This window comes from Chiloscyllium plagiosum, chromosome 23 (genome assembly GCF_004010195.1).
Source record: "Chiloscyllium plagiosum isolate BGI_BamShark_2017 chromosome 23, ASM401019v2, whole genome shotgun sequence".
Taxonomy (NCBI): Eukaryota; Metazoa; Chordata; class Chondrichthyes; order Orectolobiformes; family Hemiscylliidae; genus Chiloscyllium; species Chiloscyllium plagiosum.
Genome location: NC_057732.1, coordinates 49,058,274 through 49,076,868, shown reverse-complemented (window position 1 = coordinate 49,076,868; position 18,595 = coordinate 49,058,274). Strand labels below are relative to the sequence as shown.

At 40.9% G+C, this 18,595-nt stretch overlaps 1 protein-coding gene across 2 annotated transcripts in view; it reads right to left on the bottom strand.

Annotated features, from left to right (window-relative positions):
• Nucleotides 1-18,595, bottom strand: part of itih5 (inter-alpha-trypsin inhibitor heavy chain 5) — a 62,236-nt gene that overhangs the window by 6,142 nt on the left and 37,499 nt on the right. For both annotated transcript variants that reach the window (XM_043713257.1, XM_043713258.1), the window contains exons 8-12: nt 17,268-17,439; nt 8,140-8,985; nt 7,447-7,500; nt 5,008-5,124; nt 1,600-1,977 (exon numbers count right to left, since the gene is read on the bottom strand). In XM_043713257.1, the coding sequence (XP_043569192.1) occupies nt 1,600-1,977; nt 5,008-5,124; nt 7,447-7,500; nt 8,140-8,985; nt 17,268-17,439 (1,567 nt within the window). The remainder of the gene's footprint in view (nt 1-1,599; nt 1,978-5,007; nt 5,125-7,446; nt 7,501-8,139; nt 8,986-17,267; nt 17,440-18,595) is intronic.

The following is an 18,595-nucleotide window of genomic DNA, read 5'->3' as shown; positions in this document are numbered from 1 at the left end:
CTGATGAAGGAGCTGTGCTCCAAAAGCTAGTGCTTCCAATTAAACCTGTTGGACTATAACCTGATGTTGTGCGATTTTTAACTTTATCTGGTTTTATTATGGCTTGGTATGGCAATTGCTCTGCCCGGGACCATAAGAAACTATAGAGAGTCGTGAACACAGCCCAGTCCATCACACAAACCAATTTTCCATCCTTTGACTCCACCTATACGTCTCACTGCCTTGGGAAGGCAGCCAACATCATCAAAGACTCCTCTCATCCCAGTTATAATCTCTTCCAACCTCTTCTGTCAGGTAGAAGATACAAAAGTTCAAACACACTTACCAATAGATTCAAGAACAGCTTCTTCCTCTCTGTTATTAGACTTCTGAATAGGCCTCTCAAATTTTAAATTTAAACTTGATCTCGCTCTTTGTGCACCTTCTCTGCAACTGTAACATTGTATTCCTTACTCTGTACTGTTACTCTCATGCACTTTGTCAGAATTAATCTACCTGTGCTACACTCAAAACAAACCGTTTCACTGTACCTAGGTACATGTGATTATAATAAATCAAATCAAATCAAAAAACTCCTCTTTTGTTTTCCCCTGTCTGTTCAGATGCTTCCTAACCTGCTAAGTATTTTTCAAGCATTTTATTTGACCTAGCCTCACAGTGGTCTGCTTCTTACCACTTTCTTACTTAGCTGTGATATAACACAAATTATTTTGAGTGTGGCATAAGTGGAACTAATTTCAAAAGGAAACACTGGAATTTAAACCAAATCTATTTCAGGAAGGTCTCACATTGCTCCACTTGTGACAGATCAGTGTTATGACAACAAATACAAACTGCATCAAAGTCCCATAAACAGGGACTGATCACTTTCTTTCTGGGTTGAGGGTGTAATTTTGGATAAAACGTCAGATTCCTTAAATGGACTTTTAAGACCAAATGACAATCTTGGTTAATGACATATAAAAGGGGGATTCTGAACTCCCTCAACAACCTGCACCTCTAACTTCAAGGCTCTGTAAAAGTGCAAAACCTAAGCTACCCTCTGACAAGGATCACCCCTCAAAATGTAGCACCTGCAAAAGGTCTCACCACTGCACTCAATTATACGATCTTGGCGCCACTAGCATTTATTTCCCAGTTCTATAACTCTGAGACTTAGATGCTAGATCATTGTAGAGACAGTTAAGAGCTACCCCATTGCTATGGATAAGACAGACAAGGAAAGGACAGTACATTTCATTTTGAAATGAATTTGCTTTTACAAGATTCTAGTATCTAGTCATGGTCACCACTAGTGACTCAATTTTTTGTTTCAGGTTTATTGCATTGATTGAGTCTAAATTCCCCAACTGATGTTGTGGGATTTGAGCTCATCTCTATGGATGATTAGTCCAGGTTTCTAACTTGTTAGTCCAGCAACACTGGAACTCTACTACCACAGCCCCATAGGATAAAAAATAATTTTGTTAGGATCCACGTTATCATGTAACCAAGAAAAGCAATGCAGAAGAAACATTGTAACCTTGTTAAATTTCATAAAAGGTTTAACAATAACACCTACTGTCAAAATGTATCATTTAAAGAGAACAAGCTGTTTACCTAAGAGTCCGTGAGCACCAGAGGATAGTCCCTTCTTGTTAAGAATATAGAATCCCAGATGATCTCTCTGATAGGGCGCTGGATTCTTGTACTGATGGACCAGGATGACAAAGGAGATGCATTGCTGGACTGTCACGGTGACCTTAGACTTGGCAGTGACAGAAACCACCAAACCTTCACTTTCTACCTCTATGGTTTTATCACAAGATAAGATAAATCTATCTCGGCTGTCGAAGATGACCTTGTGAGGTGTGATTTCGATGTAAGAGCGGGAGGGTTTACTGACAATGATAGTAATGGCACTGAAATAGGTGCGTTGCTTCTTATGCCCATTGGGAGGTGCTGGAGCTCCAATCAACTGGCCATTAACCGTTACTCCTGCCAAAAACCAAAGATACTATTACTATTAGGCATTTCAATATTTAAGTCATTACAACGGCTGAAAAAAAAATCCTCTCAACCACAATCTCTTTTGAAATTACTTATCAGCGTGGTTTAGTGCCAAAGCAGTAAATAATAGATCATTTCTTACTTCAGTTGCATGTCACAGAGTCATGGAGATATACAGCTCAAAAACAAACCCGTCGGTCCAACTTGTCCGTACCAACCAGATATCCTAAATAAATCTAGTCCCATTTGCCAACATTGGCTGATATCCCTCTAAACCCATCCTCTTACATGTTGCCATTATACCAGCCTCCACCACTTCCTCTGGTAGTTTATTCCACACATGCACCACCCTCTGCATGAAAATGTTTCCCCTTAGGTCCCTTTTGAATCTTTCCCCGCTCACCTATGCCCTCTAGTTTTGGACTCCCACTCTGAGGAAAAGACTCTATCCATGCCCCTCTTAATTTTGTAACTTCCAAAAGGTCACCCGTTAGCCTCCAATGCTCCAAGGAAAACAGCCCCAGCCTGTTCAGCCTCTCCCTACTGCTTAAACCTTCCAACCTTGGCAACAACATTGTAACTCTTTTCTGAACCCTTTCAAATTTCACAACCTCCTTCCTATAGGAGGGAGACCACAATTACATGCAGTATTCCAAAAGTGGCCTAAACAATGTCCTGCACATGACCTCCCAACTCCTATACTCAATGCACTGACGATTAAAGGCAAGCATACCAAACACTTCTTCACTATCCACATTTAAGTAACTATGAACCTACACTCCAAAATCTCTGTTCAGCAACACTCTCCATGACCTTACAAGGTTTTTAACGGGGATATAAGTCTTTTCCTGCATGGAGAAGCCAGTAGCTATACTGATGCAATTAAGGAAATCCATGTTGAGCCCTATGACATTTTTATTCAGTCATTTCTGAGGTTTGCCAAATGGAATTAAATCATTAAGGAATCCCATATTACTCAAGTTGGGGAGGTGCCTACAGTACTGGAGAATATTAAGACACTTCTTAAACCCAGACAAACTGTTAAATGTTTATTACCCCAAATTTTCACAATAGTTATGACAAATTACTGTTTGGACCATTAACTGCTCATAAAAAAAATGTGTTTTTTTTAGGATATGAATAGAAAGATGGATAAAGGGTAAACCGTAGGTGTAGTACATATGGATTTCCAAAAGACATTCAATGAGGTGTCACAGAAGATAAGAAATCTGAGAGTTGAGGTACAATATGAGTATGGCAAGAGGATTATTATGGATGGGAAGCAAAAGTAATCAATAATAGGGTATTTTCAAGTTAGCAGGTTGTGGCTCATGAAGTGCTACAAGGGGTAATTCTTGGTACTCAGCTGTTTGCAATCCATCTGAATAATCAGATCGTGAGACAGGATACTATGTTAATGTTGCTGGTTACATGGAGCTAGGTGGGAATTCAAGCTTGAGAAAGTTACAAAGAGGCTGCAAAGAGATGTAGACAGGTTAAGTGGGTGGGCAGCACGATGGTTTAATGGGGGAGTGAAATTGGAACAGTAGAATATCTTTTAAAATGTGACACATTAACAAAAGTTAATGTTCAGAGAAACTTTGGTGCATTTTTAGAAGAAACACAAACATTTAGCATGGAGGTATAACAAGAAATTAGAAAGACAAACTTTGGCCTCTATTACAAGAATGAAGCAAAACACCAAAAGAACAGTGGATGCTGGAAATCAGAAACAAAATAGAAATTGCTGGAAAAACTCATCAGGTCTGGCACAACGGTTCTAAAAAAGGTTCACTGGACCTGAAACAGTAACTCTGTTTTTTTCCACAGATGCTGCCAGACCTGCTGAGATTTTCCAGCAATTTCTGTCAAGAATGAAGAGGTTTTGCTACAATTGTGTAGGGTTCTAGGTATGTGTGAACACAGCCAAACTACTGTATACAGTCTCAGTTTCTTGAAAATATACTTGCATTACTAATGGTAGAGTGAAGGTGCACCAGACTGGATATTGTGATGAGACCATTGACTTATGATCAGTAAATGAGGTTTATCTAATTAGAACTGTTAAAACTATGTGAGGATTTGACAGGGAAGATATTGAATCATTTCCCTCAGCCATAGAATCGAGAATAAGAAGGTAGTTTCAGGATGAGTGGCCAATCATTTAGGGCTGAGATGATGAGACATGTCCTCACTTAAAGGGTTGTGAATCTTTGGGATTTTTTGGCTCAAAGGCTTATGGATACTCTGTTGTTGAATATATTGAAGGCTGAGACAGAGAGGATTTTGGTCTCTCAGGAAATCCAGAGATATGGCAAGTAGATGGGAAAGTGGAGTTGAAGGCCAAGCTCATCCGTGACAACATTAAATGACAGAACAGGTTCAATGGACCGAATAGTCTCCTGCTTCTACTTCTAATGTTCATAACTCACCCGAAATTACTTTAGATTAGATTATTTTAGATTACTTTACAGTGTGGAAACAGGCCCTTCGGCCCAACAAGTCTATATTTGAATGGTAACAGGAATAAGAGATGCCTATTATGATGAGAGAATGGAGAAGTTGGGGTTGACCTCATTAGAACAGAGAAGGTAAAGAGGACATATATGACGGAGGTGCACAAAATCTTGAATGGTTCTGACAGAGTAACTAAGAAGAAGCAGTTTCCTGGCAAGAGGTTTGGTCACCAGAAGAGACAGATTTAATGGAAAAAAAATTGAGGCAAATTGAGAAAACGTGTATTTATACAGTGAATTATGAATGCATTGAATGCATTGTCTAACAGGGTGCTGGGTATAGGTACAATGCTAGCATAAAAAAGAGGATTGGGTATATACTTGAAAGGAAATAACTGAGGAAAGAGCAGATAAGTGAGGTCTATTGGATAGCTTTAACAACGAGATGGCCTAAGCACAATAGGCCAAATGGTCTTATTCTGAGCAGCATCAAGTTATAAGTCTCATCATGATGAACAAAAAATATTTCAATCTTTTAAAACTTGTTCAGTTTGCTACTCACCAGAACCTTCGTGATCAGACACCAATCTCAGTATGTTACCAGGCTCACCATCTATGTTAAAGCAGATGGAAAACTTGCCCAAGGGGAAGTCAACAACAAAGTGGGGATCCCCGTCAGCTGCATTACAAGCAAATACCACAGTTTATATGGACCATATTAAATGGTCAATGAAAAGAGTAGACATGTTTGGAACAAGAGTACCTTTAGTTTATTGGTTTGCAATTGTTGCTAATTAGTTATCACTTCTCATTTTTTCTTAAAAGGGTCCTGATGCACAGTTCCAGTCTGCACACTGGAAAATCTGGGACAGTATTCTTATTGAAGGACAATAAAACCAATCAGTCAGGCACCAAATAACCCTACGTGCTCCAACAACCTCCCCCCCCCCCCCCACCGGCCACCCACTACCCCACCCAACCAGGAGTCTTAAAAGTTTGCAATCTCTTCTTCAGTTTACACCACTACAAGAATCTTCACATGTTGGAGATGATGCATGACCTATGTTCACTGAGCCTATGAAAACATAGAGTTTATACGTAAACATAGACATAATATACCAACAAGCTGCTATCTCAAGGACCTCTCTCTTTGATTATAAGAAACTAAGGACTCTGGACTGAACATGGGCTGGAGAAGGTCCTCTCTATCTCTTAAGAAGAAAACTGCCATAGATAGCACTGGTTAGACAGAAACTTTGGAGAACTGAGAACTTAAATGATAACTACAATATTTACTACTATCATCCCAAAATTACAACTAAACAAAGTCATCTCAACTTAAAACCTTATGACTAGAGAACAGCCAAAAGAGTCTAAACAGCATGGACTTTTGTCTTCCTTTTTGTATTACTTCTCAGACTGTCTGATGAAAGATATTTATGATGGATCCTCTGGGAAATACGGATAATAAGCGTGTAGTCCTAAAAACAGCTTCAATCACAAGATTGTTGGGTTAATGCTTCTGAGGTAAACCTAGTCTTCTTTAGATGGGGGAGGCCAACATCGTGCAGTGTGAGGTTAATGGTGATCTTTGAGTATAATGTTTCTTTCTCCACCCATATGAGGCACAAGCAGTCAACAACCATATGATCCTGAGGTGTTGGCCCATCCTTAAACCACTTGGGGTTGGTGGGGAGAGGTGAGTGGTCAGTTAGCTCAGTTGTTTGGACAGCTCGTTTGCTGCTATGTTCAATTCCCACACCATTGAGACTACCATTGAAGGCGTCTCTTCCTCAAACTCTCCCCTTGCCTGAGATGTGGTGACCCACCGGTTAAACCACCACCAGGTATCTCTCTGAAATGACAGAGCAGCCCCATGGTCCTTAGGACTATTGTGACATTACATTAATCCACCCAGAGACGTGTGAATTTAACTGATAGCTGGGAGGTACCCTTACTCGTGTCCGTATTTAATTAGGGATTTGTTGGAGACTTGATAATATCTATATTCTAAATGCCAAAAGTCATATTATTCACTGCATGTTTAAGTCCCCCTTTTTTTAAAAAGTACTAGCTGAAAGTTCTTCACATGACACGCCTGTTGTAAACATGGCCCTTGCATCTTTAGTAGTTTGACTTCAAATATTTTCCTTCAAGCTCCCTCTCTTTCAAAGGGAATGGAAGTTTGCCTCCCACTCAGCTGCCCCTTGCCTTTAGTGGAATGCCCTGACATCACCAATAATGTCCTTTTCTTTATCCCCATTGTGAACCCCTCCCTCGAAGGCAAAAGTAAATGTCACATTTTTTAAAACCAGCCTCAGTGCTCAGAATTCTTCGCTCTTCGGCTAACTATCTGTGAAACCGCAATCTCTGCTTCACTATTTTCTCTCACACGAATCAACCCAAAAACAATTTGGTGACAATGAATATGCCATATGCCATACGAAATAGGACTAAAAGTAAAATTTGGCTCATTGTAAAATTGTTACAAATAATCAAATAAGCACATTGATTTTGTCAGTGTGTAAATGTGACTGGATTTGTGTAAAATGGTTCAACTTCAATGCACCAGCTTTTGCAGTATTTGATTCTAAGGGGTGTCATTTCTAATTACATAGCTGTAATAATGATTCCATAAAAAAGTCCATTCACTATTCCACTGTTAGTGTATACACAGCTTTATTTCAGGCCTTATATCATTAACCATACATTCTGGAAGAAGAAATAGTTCTCCAAAAGAAAAAAAAACCTATTGACGTTTTCCTTTTTCAAATCATAATAATTCAGTCAATTAGCCATACAGTAACAGGTTTGTGCTTTTAACTAGCTCTGAGAATGCTTCTCACACTGCACTTAAAAAGCTGAACCCTGCATAGTTAGCAGTGTGGTGCAATAATGAGCCAGATGCTGTAATCTCTGACCTCACTATGAGTTACTACAGTGTGTCAAACTATCGAGTTGAAGGGCCTTTAGTGAGGAAGTTCAAAGTTGATGCACTTACCTGATGTTTTTGAAACTACTACTGTTTTCTTTGTCTTTCTTAAAGATGTGCTCTCTAGATAAAGAAATGTCAGAGTTAAAATTATTGAATTTAATTCTGCCCGAATAACATCTGGCAATTAACTGCACTTGTTTTTTTGTGAATATTTAAAATAGATTCTTTGTGAATTGGAGATTTCACACTGTTATGGAAGAGGATTGGGATTAAGGGCCATTAAATATTCATTTTATTTAAAGAGGTTTATGAGTTTACTCCAGATAATGCCCCATCATTAAAACAAATAAAGATCTTTTTCTTATCAATGCATAAGTACCCAGTGCCAACATCAAATGACTGAAATGGGAATGCAGTTCAAATTCCATTTTAAGAAAGAATCAAAATGATAATCCTGTGAAGGTGTATGAACATCACAAAGAGGTTCAGGGAGCTCTAAGCAGTTGAGAGCAGAATACCATACTGGTGCAGACTGGCAAACACTTATTAACTATTTACACTAGCCACAGAAGCATGGTTGACCTGGACTTCACGAGAACCTTCTTGCATCAGGTGTCAGCTTCATATGATCTGACATCATCTGACTTCACGAACTGTACAGTCTAGTTATTAACATATTGCTCTTTGAAACTTATTTACTACAAAAGGTACTGAAGGTACAAATATTTGGAAAAGGAGTTCAGTATTAATCTACTTTACCTGGTTTAGTTATTCTCTGTAAATTCTGTGCTCTCTCGTCATTCACTTCAGACTCATTCACCACACTCTGTGTGAATCCATGGTTTTGTTCATCTGAACTTTTCACATGAAGTGAAGTGAGGGGTGTGAAGAAATTGTATTCCAATGAAAGATTTTTTGCTTTCTCTGAAAGAATTTCCTTCACTTTGCTATTGCTGCTCTTTAGTCGTGATCTTAGCAGATCTTTTATTGCTAAGTAGCCCCACGCCCTTTGGACTAACTTAGCATCTTTGGATCTAGCCTTGAAATCATTCGAAGTTTTCCTTGTGTCACTAATTTTCACGTCTGCCTCCAGCATGAGGTGTTTGTCACTTGTGCTTGCAGTAACTTGGACATGAAGGTTATCGCTGGTCTTATTTTTCAGTTTCCCTGCAATCACAAGTTCGGATCCATTGAAATAGTTTGGGAAGACAGTCTGGGTCACATACTCCACTGAATCTTCTGAATAATCAACACGAATATCTGAGAGGAGTGGAGTCCCTATTTCATCAAAGAAACCTTTCAGCAGGGTGCTGGCATCTGAGTCCTCGTTGATCCTTCGCATTTCTCCACAGTTCTCCAGTGACATTCGCTTGAGGAGCTTGTAATCCACATCTCTTCCTATTCCCAAGGTAAAGATGCAGAACTTCTTTTCAACGGCCTTTCTCGTGTTGTTTAGGATTTTATGAGCTTGAACTTCAGCAATTGTTGGGCGCCCATCTGTCAAGAATATTATTAATGACACCGCCCGCACACTCTTGTCCTGCTGAGCGATGTAATCTTTCAACAATTTCGATCCAGTTTGGATGGCATCATTTATGTTGGTACCTGGGAAACAAAGTAGAATTTTGAACAAAGTTTTTGAATTTCAAACAATTTTTGAACAATATCTTGGAAAATATTGTTTCAGAATGACAGAAGAAGACTATTTAGTCACCAATGTGCCTGGGGTTTTCTGAAAGAGTTAAGAACTCTAACCAAACACTTATCTTGTTTTAACACTCATCCACTGCAAAAATATTTCTAAGAATTTGATTTTAAGTATCCGTACCTGGATACTTTTATACCTAAGATGGTGCTGTAAAGTCAACTGTAAACTTTTCACTATACTCATTTGAATACATATGACAATAAAGCTAATTCAATTCAATTCAGTTCTGATATTTCGTGAAGGAAATAATTAAGGGTTACCAGTGAACTAAAGGAATGGTAATTTCCAAGTGGGGGCATGGTGTCCCCATGTATCAGAAGACATTAAGATATAGGAGCAGTGTTAGGCAATTTGCTCTGTTGAGGCTGTTCCACATATTTGATCTTTGTTGATATGTTTTTCAAACTCATTCTCCTGCCCTCGCTCCATAACTCTTAATCCCCTTACTAATCATGAACCTATCTATCTCTGTCTTAAATACACTCTATGACTTGGCCTCTTACTGCCTGCTGTGGCAATAAGTCCCACAGATTCAACATCCTCCTCCTCTCAGTTCTAAAGGGCTGTCCCTTCATTGTGAGGCTGTGTCCCAGGGTCCTGGTCTCTCTGACCCAGAGACCTGAACCTTCCCCATATGACAAGCTCATCATCTCCAGGATCATTCTTAGAAATCTCCTTTGGACCCGTCCAAAACCAGCACATCCTTCCTTAGATACAGGGCCCAAATCTGCTCAAATATGCCAAGTATAGTCTGACCAGAGCCTTAGATAGCTTCAGCAATAGATTTCTGCTCTTGTATTCTAGCATTCTGGAAATGAATACTAACAGTGCATTTGCCTTCCTGAATCTGCATGTTAACCTTAATAGAGTTCTGAACTATTCTACCAGGTCCCTTTCTGCTTCAGACTTCTGAAACCTTTCTCCATTTAGAAAATAGTCTACATCACTATTCTTCCATGGAAAGTGCATAACTGCACACTTTCCCACACTGTAAACTTTTCACTATACTCATTTGAATACATGTGACAATAAAGCTAATTCAATTCAATTCAGTTCTGATATTTCGTGATATCCATCTGCTGCTTCACCCTTGCCCATCTTCCTAGCTTGTCCAAGTCCTTCTGTGCTTCTATGTTTCCTCAATACTACTCATCCCTCCACCTACCTTTGTGTTACCTGTTAATTTATTGACAATGCCCTGAGTTCCTTCATGCAGATCATTAATGTATAATCTGGATAGTTGTGATCCCAACACTGATACCTGGACAACTCGACTGTCACTGGCTGCCATCCTGAAAAAGACCTCTTTTATTCCCATTCTCTGCCTTCTGCCAGTCACAATCCTCTCTCCATGCCAATACGTTGCCCCCAACACCATGGGCTCTTATCTTATTGGCAGACTCCAGTGCGACACCATGTCAAAGCCATTCTGGAAATCCAAATAGATCACCTCCACCCACTGGCTCCCTTTTGTCTAATGCACTTGTTACCTCAAAGATTTTGAATGGATTTGTCAGGCATGACCTGCACCTGTTGAAGCTGTGCTGATTCAATTCTATTTTAACATGCACTTCCAAGTACCCTCAATCTCAACTTTAATATGAACACTAAAATCTTATCAACAATCAACGTCAGGCTAACCGGCCTATAGTTCCCTGTCTTCTGCCTCCGTCCTTTCTTAAACAGCTATCTCCTTTGGAACTCTGGGGTATAATCCATCTGAATCAGGTAATTTATCCACGTTTAGACTGATCAGCATCCTCAGTACCTTCTCCTCAGCGATGGCCACTATAATCCCTGTCCCAACTCTCTTGATGATCTGGTATGCTACTGGTGTCTTCCACTGTAAAAACTGAAGCAAAACACCAAACCAGTTCTTTTGTTCCCAATTCCTACTTCTCCGGCCTCATTTTCCAGTAGTTCAATGTCCAATCTTCCTTTTCTTTTACCTTTTAGATATTTAAAAACCTCATGCAATCTTTATTATGTTATTAGCTAGCTTGCCCTAATATTTCATCCCCTTCCTCTTTTTGCTCTTTAAATTATCATATGCTGGGTTTTAAAGGCTTCCCAATCCTCTGGCTTTCCACTTACCTCCACCACACTAAATAGTTTTTCATTATTTTTATGCTGTCCCTGACTTCCCCTATCGGCCATGGTTGGTTTATTCTCACCTTGAATCAAAGAATCCTTAGTGTGTGAAAACAGGCCCTTTAGCCCAGCAATCCTCCAAAGAGTAACCTACATACATCCATTCCCCTGCCCTATTATCCTATATTTGTCCCTAACTAACATATTCCTGAATACTATGGGCAACTTAACATGGCCAATTCAGCTGACCTGCACATCTTTGGATTGTGGGAGGAAACAGGAGCACCCAAAGGAAACCCATGCAAACACAGGGAGTATGTGCAAACTCCACACAGGCAGTCGCCTGAGGCTGGAATTGAACCCAAGTGCCTGGCTCAGTGAGGCAGCAGTGCCGACCACTGATCCACTGTGCCTTGGGATGAACTTCTGCTGTGCCTCCCAAATTGCCCCAAGAAACTGCTTCCATTGCTGCTCCAGCATCTTCCCTGTAACTCCTCCCTCATGTCTACATAGTTACCTTTACTCAATTGTAATACTGTTATATCTGATTCCAGCTTCTCCCTCTCAAACCGCAGGGTGAATGCTATCATATTATAGTTATCACCCCAAGAGGTTGCTTCACCTTAAGCTCCCTAATCAAGTCTGCCTCATTGCACATCATCAAATCCAGAATTCTCTGTTCCCCAGTGGGCTCTGCCACAAGTGCTCCAAAAAAAACATCTTGCAGGCATACATGAATTCCTTTTTTTGAGATTCACCACTATCTGGTTTTCCCAGTCGATCAGCATATTGGAGTCCCCCATTATTGTAATATTCCCTTTTATACCTCCTGATTTATTTTCTTCCCCACATCGCTAGGAGGTTTATACAAAACTCAGGGTCATCAGGGTCTTTTTTCCCTTTGCAGTCCCTCAACTCCACCCATACAGATTCCATGCCTTCCAACTCTATATTACTTCTTGCTATCGATTTAATTTCATTTCTTACTGACAAAGCAACCCCACCCCGTGTCCATTTGCCTGTGCTTTCAATAGGATGTGTATCCTTGGGTATTTGGTTCCCATTCCTGATGTCCTTGCAGCCATATCTCTGCGATATCCACAGCATCGTACCTGCCAATTTCAACCTGCATTACAATTCACTTCCCTTGTTTTGTATACTGCATACACTTAAGTACAACACCCTTAGCCTTGCGTTGACTGCCCCCTTTCTCATTATTGTCTCCTCATCTGCTGTGCCTGAAGTTAGATTCCTGACCCTTTCCATATTAGGATTTTTGATTTAGCCCCTAGCTGCTCATATTCCCTTAGGAGGATCACTTTCCTCTTTCCACCTATATTGTAGGTACTTATATGGACCAGGACAGCTGGATCGTCCCCCCACCTCTCTCCAAGTTCCTCTGCAGTCCAGATGAGAGATCCTGAAACTGGACACTAGGCAGGCAACATAGCCTTCGGGACTCTTGATCACAGATACTGGTGTCTATTCCACTGACTATATTATCCCCGATCGTAATGACATTTCTCTTTTCTCCTCTTGAATGGTTCCCAGTACTACGGTGCTATAGTCAGTTTGTTCATCTTCCTTACAACCCAAATCTCATCCACACAGGGAGCAAGAATCGCAAACCTGGTAGACAAGCACAAGGTCTGAGGCTAACCTTCAGCACTACTTCCTAGATCCATCCGCCTGCCTCATTGGTAGTCACAGTCTCCTGTTCCTGACCACTGACCAAATTCAAGGTAGTTAATCTGAGGGGTGTTACTGCCTCCTGAAACAGTGTCTAAGTAGCTGTCCTCACCTCTGATGTATAGCCGTGTTGGAAACTCAGTCTCCAGCTCATCAGTTCTAAGCTGGAGTTCCTCAAGCAACCAACACTTGCTGCAGATATGGTCACTATGGACCACAATGGGGGCCACCAACTCCCACAACATGCAGTTACAGCACATCGCCTTGCTTGGCATCCCTACTTTAATTTGATTTTTAAAAATTTCATGTTGGTCTCTTAGTTTGTAGTCAGTAAATACTTCCCTTATTTGCCTTCAATCGGAAAGTGATCTATAAACAGTTATAGTTATCAGCAACCAATGAACTTACGGTTTATCTGTGATGTAACTTTTTTGTGCTAGACTTAAATTTACCCTGTTAAAAAACCTTCCAAACTATAAGCCAAAAAAAGCAAGCAAAAAAGCACCTCTTCCCCATTGCATCGCATTTCCACACCGCCTCCAAATTCTCCAAACTTTATACTCATACGGGGCTGTGTCTCACCCTCGATGCGATCTCTCTTTCCAGACCATATCTGCTATCCTTGTCCTTCCAGCTGTTAATGTTCGTGGTTTTGGAAGGTGCTGTCTGAGGATCTTTGGTGAATTTTTGCAGTGCATCTTATAGATAGTACACACTGCTGCTACTGAGTGTTGGCAGTGGAGGGAGTGGATGTTTATGGATGTAATGTCAATCAAGCAGGTTGCTTTGTCCTGGATGGAGCTGCACCCATCTAGGTAAGTGGGGAGTATTCCATCACACTCCTGACTTGTGCCTTGTGGATGGTGGACAGGCTATGAGGAGTCAGGAATTACTTGCCACAGTCTTCCTAACCTTTGACCTGCTCTAGTATGTGTATGTGTGCACAAAGCACTGAAGGTGGCAAGACAGGTAGAGTGAGCAGTTAATACTGCATACTGTATCTGAAATTTTATTTATAGACAGGTGGAGTCCAGAAACAAGGAGGTTCTGCAAAGATACCTGTCAGATCTCAGCTGGTGTATTATTGTCACATCTGGGTACACAGTTTGGGAAAGATGAAAATGAATTGGAAAGAGTGTAGAAGACGTTTACAAGAATGGTTCCAGGGACGAGAAACTTTATCTATGAAGAAAGATTGGAGAGGTTGAGACCACTTTCCTTAAAACAGAGAAGGCCTAGATGAACAATAAATTTTTTCAGAGGATGGCTAGACTATCTATGGTCATATAAGGATAAAGAACACGATATCACAGATATAAGATAATTTGCAAAAGAAGACGTGATGTAAGATAATAAAATTCTTCCTGCAATCAGTAGAGTCATTGAATGATACAGCATGGAAACAGACACTTCGAGCCAACTATTTCATGCTGACCATGTTCCCAAACTAAACTAGTCCCATTTGTCTGTGTTTGGCCCCTATCCCTCCAAACCTTTCCTATTGGAAGGATGTGAAAATTGAAAGGGTTCAGGAAAGATTTACCAGGATGTTGCCAGGGTTGGAGGGTTTGAGCTGTAGGGAGAGGCTGAATAGGCTGGGGTTGTTTTCCCTGGAGCGTCATAGACTGAGGAGTGACCTTATAGAGGTTTGTAAAATCATAAAAGGCATGTTAGGGTAAATAGACAAGGTCATTTCCCTGAGGTGAAGGAGTCCAGAACGAGAGGGCATAGGTTTAGGGTGAGAGGGAAAAGATATAAAAGTGACCTCAGAGGCAACCTTTTCACACAGAGGGTGCTATGTATGTTGAATGAGAAGCCAGAGGAAGTGGTGGAGACTGGTACAATTTCAACATTTAAAAGGCATCTGGATGGGTATATGAATAGGAAGGGTTTAGAGGGATGTGGGCCAAGTGCTGGCAAATGGGACTAGATTAATTTAGGATATCTGGTTAGCATGGACAAGTTGGACCCAAGTTGGTTTTGTGCTATATGACTCTATGATTCTATTCATGTATTTATCCAAATGTCTCTTGAGATTACAATATTGTAACTATACCTGCATCAACATTTCCTCTGTCAATTTATTCCACATACGAACCACTCTTTGTGTAAAAACATTGCCCCTCATGTCTCTTTTAAACCTGTCTCATCTCCCCTTAAAAATATGCCCCCAGGTTTTGAACTCCCTAGGGAAAAGACCCTTGTCATTCACCTTATCAACCCCCCTCATAATCATGAAGAAGGGCTTATGCCCGAAACGTCGATTCTCCTGTTCCCTGGATGCTGCCTGACCTGCTGCGCTTTTCCAGCAACACATTTTCAGCTCTGATCTCCGGCATCTGCACACCTCACTTTCTCCCCTCATAATCATCCCAATACAGTACCTAGTTACTTTAAGGAATGGAGGATAAATAATAAATGGGGCTGCTTTCATGATACCATTTCATTTCTATCAATAAAAAGTTTTAAAATGACATATATAGTAATAACTTTTCAAACAAGAACATTTCTCATTTTTCACATGCAAACAGAAATTACTGAATAAACTCAGCAGGTCTGGCAGCATCCATGCAGGGAAATCAAAGTTAACTTTTTAGGTCCTCAGAACCCATTAAGAAAGATTAAGAAGGACATGACTGCAGATGCTGGAGATCAGGGTCAAGATTAGAGTGGTGCTGGAAAAGCACAGCAGGTCAGGCAGCATCCGAGGAGCAGGAAGATCAATGTTTTGGGCAAAAGTCCTTCATCAGGAAATGATTTCCTGATGAAGGGTTTTTGCCTGTTAACGTTGATTTTCCTGTTTCTTGAATGCTGCCTGACCTGCTGTGCTTTTCCAGCACCACTCTAATCTTGACTAGCAGGGACATGGGTTAAACACAGGCATATGGGACTATTTAGTTTAGGAACATAGTCAGCATGGACTGGTTGGACCGAAGGGTCTTTTTCCATGCTGTATGTCTCTAACTCTACTGATTGTTCATTCCATGAACATGACTCATTCTTGGGAGTTACAATCCCTCCATTGCTCTAGACTTTTCTTCCTTTCACTGCAGAATTATTCCTGACATCAATGTCAGGGACCATCCCTGTAGTTTTCAAAGGATTGCTAAATATCATTCCTGTACGTCATCCAGATTCTTTCCAAGTTCAGATGAGAGCCCAAACTTTAATATGAGACACCAAAGCACCAATGTTACTGGGCCTTGGCACTTAGTCTGGACAGCTCCATAAACAGGTTCCTCCTCAGATACTCTCCATGTCCAAATATAGCAAGACTTGGATAATATTCAGACTTGGGCTGTCAAGTGTCAAGTAACACAAATGCTAGGCTATGATCATCTCCTTAAAGAAACAAAATCTAACCACCATTCCTTGACATTCAATGGCATCAACAGAAACCCCCAATATCAATATCCTGGGAGTTGCCATTGGCCAGAAACTGGACTTGTTATATAGGACAAGGGCAGCAGATATGTGGGAACACCACTACCCACAAATTCCCCTCCAAGCCACTCACCATCCTGACTTAGAAATCTATTGCCATTCCTTCATTGTCGCTGGGTCAAAAACCTTGAAATCTGCCCATACAGGCATTGTGGGACTACTTACATCGACTGCAGCAATTTAAGAGACAGCTCACCAGCATCTTCTCAAGGGCATCAAGGGACAGGCAATAAATGTTGGCCCAGCCAGCAATATCCACATCCCACAAATGAATAATGAAAAAACATTCAGGTCTCTCTGCTCTTTGCACTTGCTTTGGGGTTCCCCTTTTATTTTCTGCTGTACCTCTGTTCTACTGAAATATATCACCTCACATGTCATCTATCACCGAGCTGCCCAGTCCAGCAACTTGCCAATGACTTCTTGTACTTTTACACTGTTGTCCCCAAAGGCTACAATGCTTCTAAAATTTCTGTCTTCTGCAAATCTAAAAAATTTCTTCTGCACTCCAGGATCTAGATCATCAGGGAAAGAAGGCATCCTGACACCAATCCCCAAGGTATTCCACTACAACTCCTTCCTCCAGTCTGAAAAATATACATTAACTATTACTCTCTGTTTCCTGCCCCTCAGTCAATATTGTATCAACGTTGCTACTGTTTCACTTACTCTATGAGTGGTAACCTTTCTCACAAGTGTGTGGCATGACAGGAAAAATCACCAAGTAAGTCTCACTAAGTCTGTACACTTCCTGCAGGTAAATTATAATAATTCTTCTGTAGTTGGAACGGGGCATACAAGTAACAAGGGGCCAGCACAGTACAAACTCGTTATTAATTCAGACAAATCTAGAGACCTTCATTCAAACAATGTTCCAAAGGCTGAAAGACAAGCTTTTCTATTGGAGATCAGAAGGTAAGGCTTTGGAGTGGAAATAAAACACATATCCCTTTACCTCCTGAAGGTGACATCAGGTAAATGTACTTCTTGGCATCTCTCACAGTCTCCCTCGTGACAGGGACGAGTTTTCCATTTTGCCAGACCTTAATGCGGCCAGAGAAGTTGATGATATTGAAGTGGTCATTGCTTCGAAGATCTTCAAGGATAGTGAAGAGGGCATCTTTAGTCTGAAAATACAATGGGAGTAAACATATGAGAACCAATCACAATGCTGTAGTTGCCCATCATGTCATACACCATTCTTCCTTGAGCAAATGTCATTAATATGTCAAAGTCCTAGTAGTCCCCACGTAACAGCATTGTGACAGCATTTCCATTCTACAGATTACAGCAGTTCCAAAAGGAAGCTCAACACCGCCTTTTCAAGGTCAAATAAGAATGGGCAATAAATGTTGGCCTCACCAATGATCCCAACATTAATAGACAATAGACAATAGGTGCAGGAGTAGACCATTCTGCCCTTCGTGCCTGCACCAGCCTTCATTATGATCATGGCTGATCATCCTCAATCAGTATCCTGTTCCTGCCTTATCTCCATAACCCTTGATTCCACTATCCATGAGAGCTCTATCCAACTCTTTCTTAAACGAATCCAGAGACTAGGCCTCCACTGCCTTCTGGGGCAGAGTATTCCACACACCCACCACTCTCTGGATGAAGAAGTTTCTCCTCATCTCTGTCCTAAAAGGCCTACCCCTTATTTTTAAGCTGTGTCCTCTGGTTCAGGATTCACCCAGCAGCGGAAACATGTTTCCTGCCTCCAGAGTGTCCAATCTTTAATAATCTTATACGTCTCAATCAGATCCCCTCTCAGTCTCCTAAACTCAAGGGTATACAAGCCCAGTCACTCCAATCTTTCAACATAAGATAGTCCCACCATTCCAGGAATTGACCTCGTGAACCTACGCTGCACTCCCTCAATAGCCAGAATGTCTTTCCTCAAATTTGGAGACCTGAACTGCACACAATATTCCAGATGTGGTCTCACCAGGGCCCTGTACAGCTGCAGAAGAACCTCTTTGCTCCTATACTCAATCCCTCTTGTTATGAAGGCCAGCATGCTATTGGTTTTCTTCACTACCTGCTGTACCTGCATGCTTACCTTCATTGACTGGTGTACAAGAACACCCAGATCTCTTTACCTAACTTGACTCCATTTAGGTAGTAATCTGCCTTCCTGTTCTTGCCACCAAAGTGCTTACCTTCTTGACTGGTGTACAAGAACACCCAGATCTCTTTACCTAACTTGACTCCATTTAGGTAGTAATCTGCCTTCCTGTTCTTGCCACCAAAGTGGATAAACATACATTTATCCACATTAAA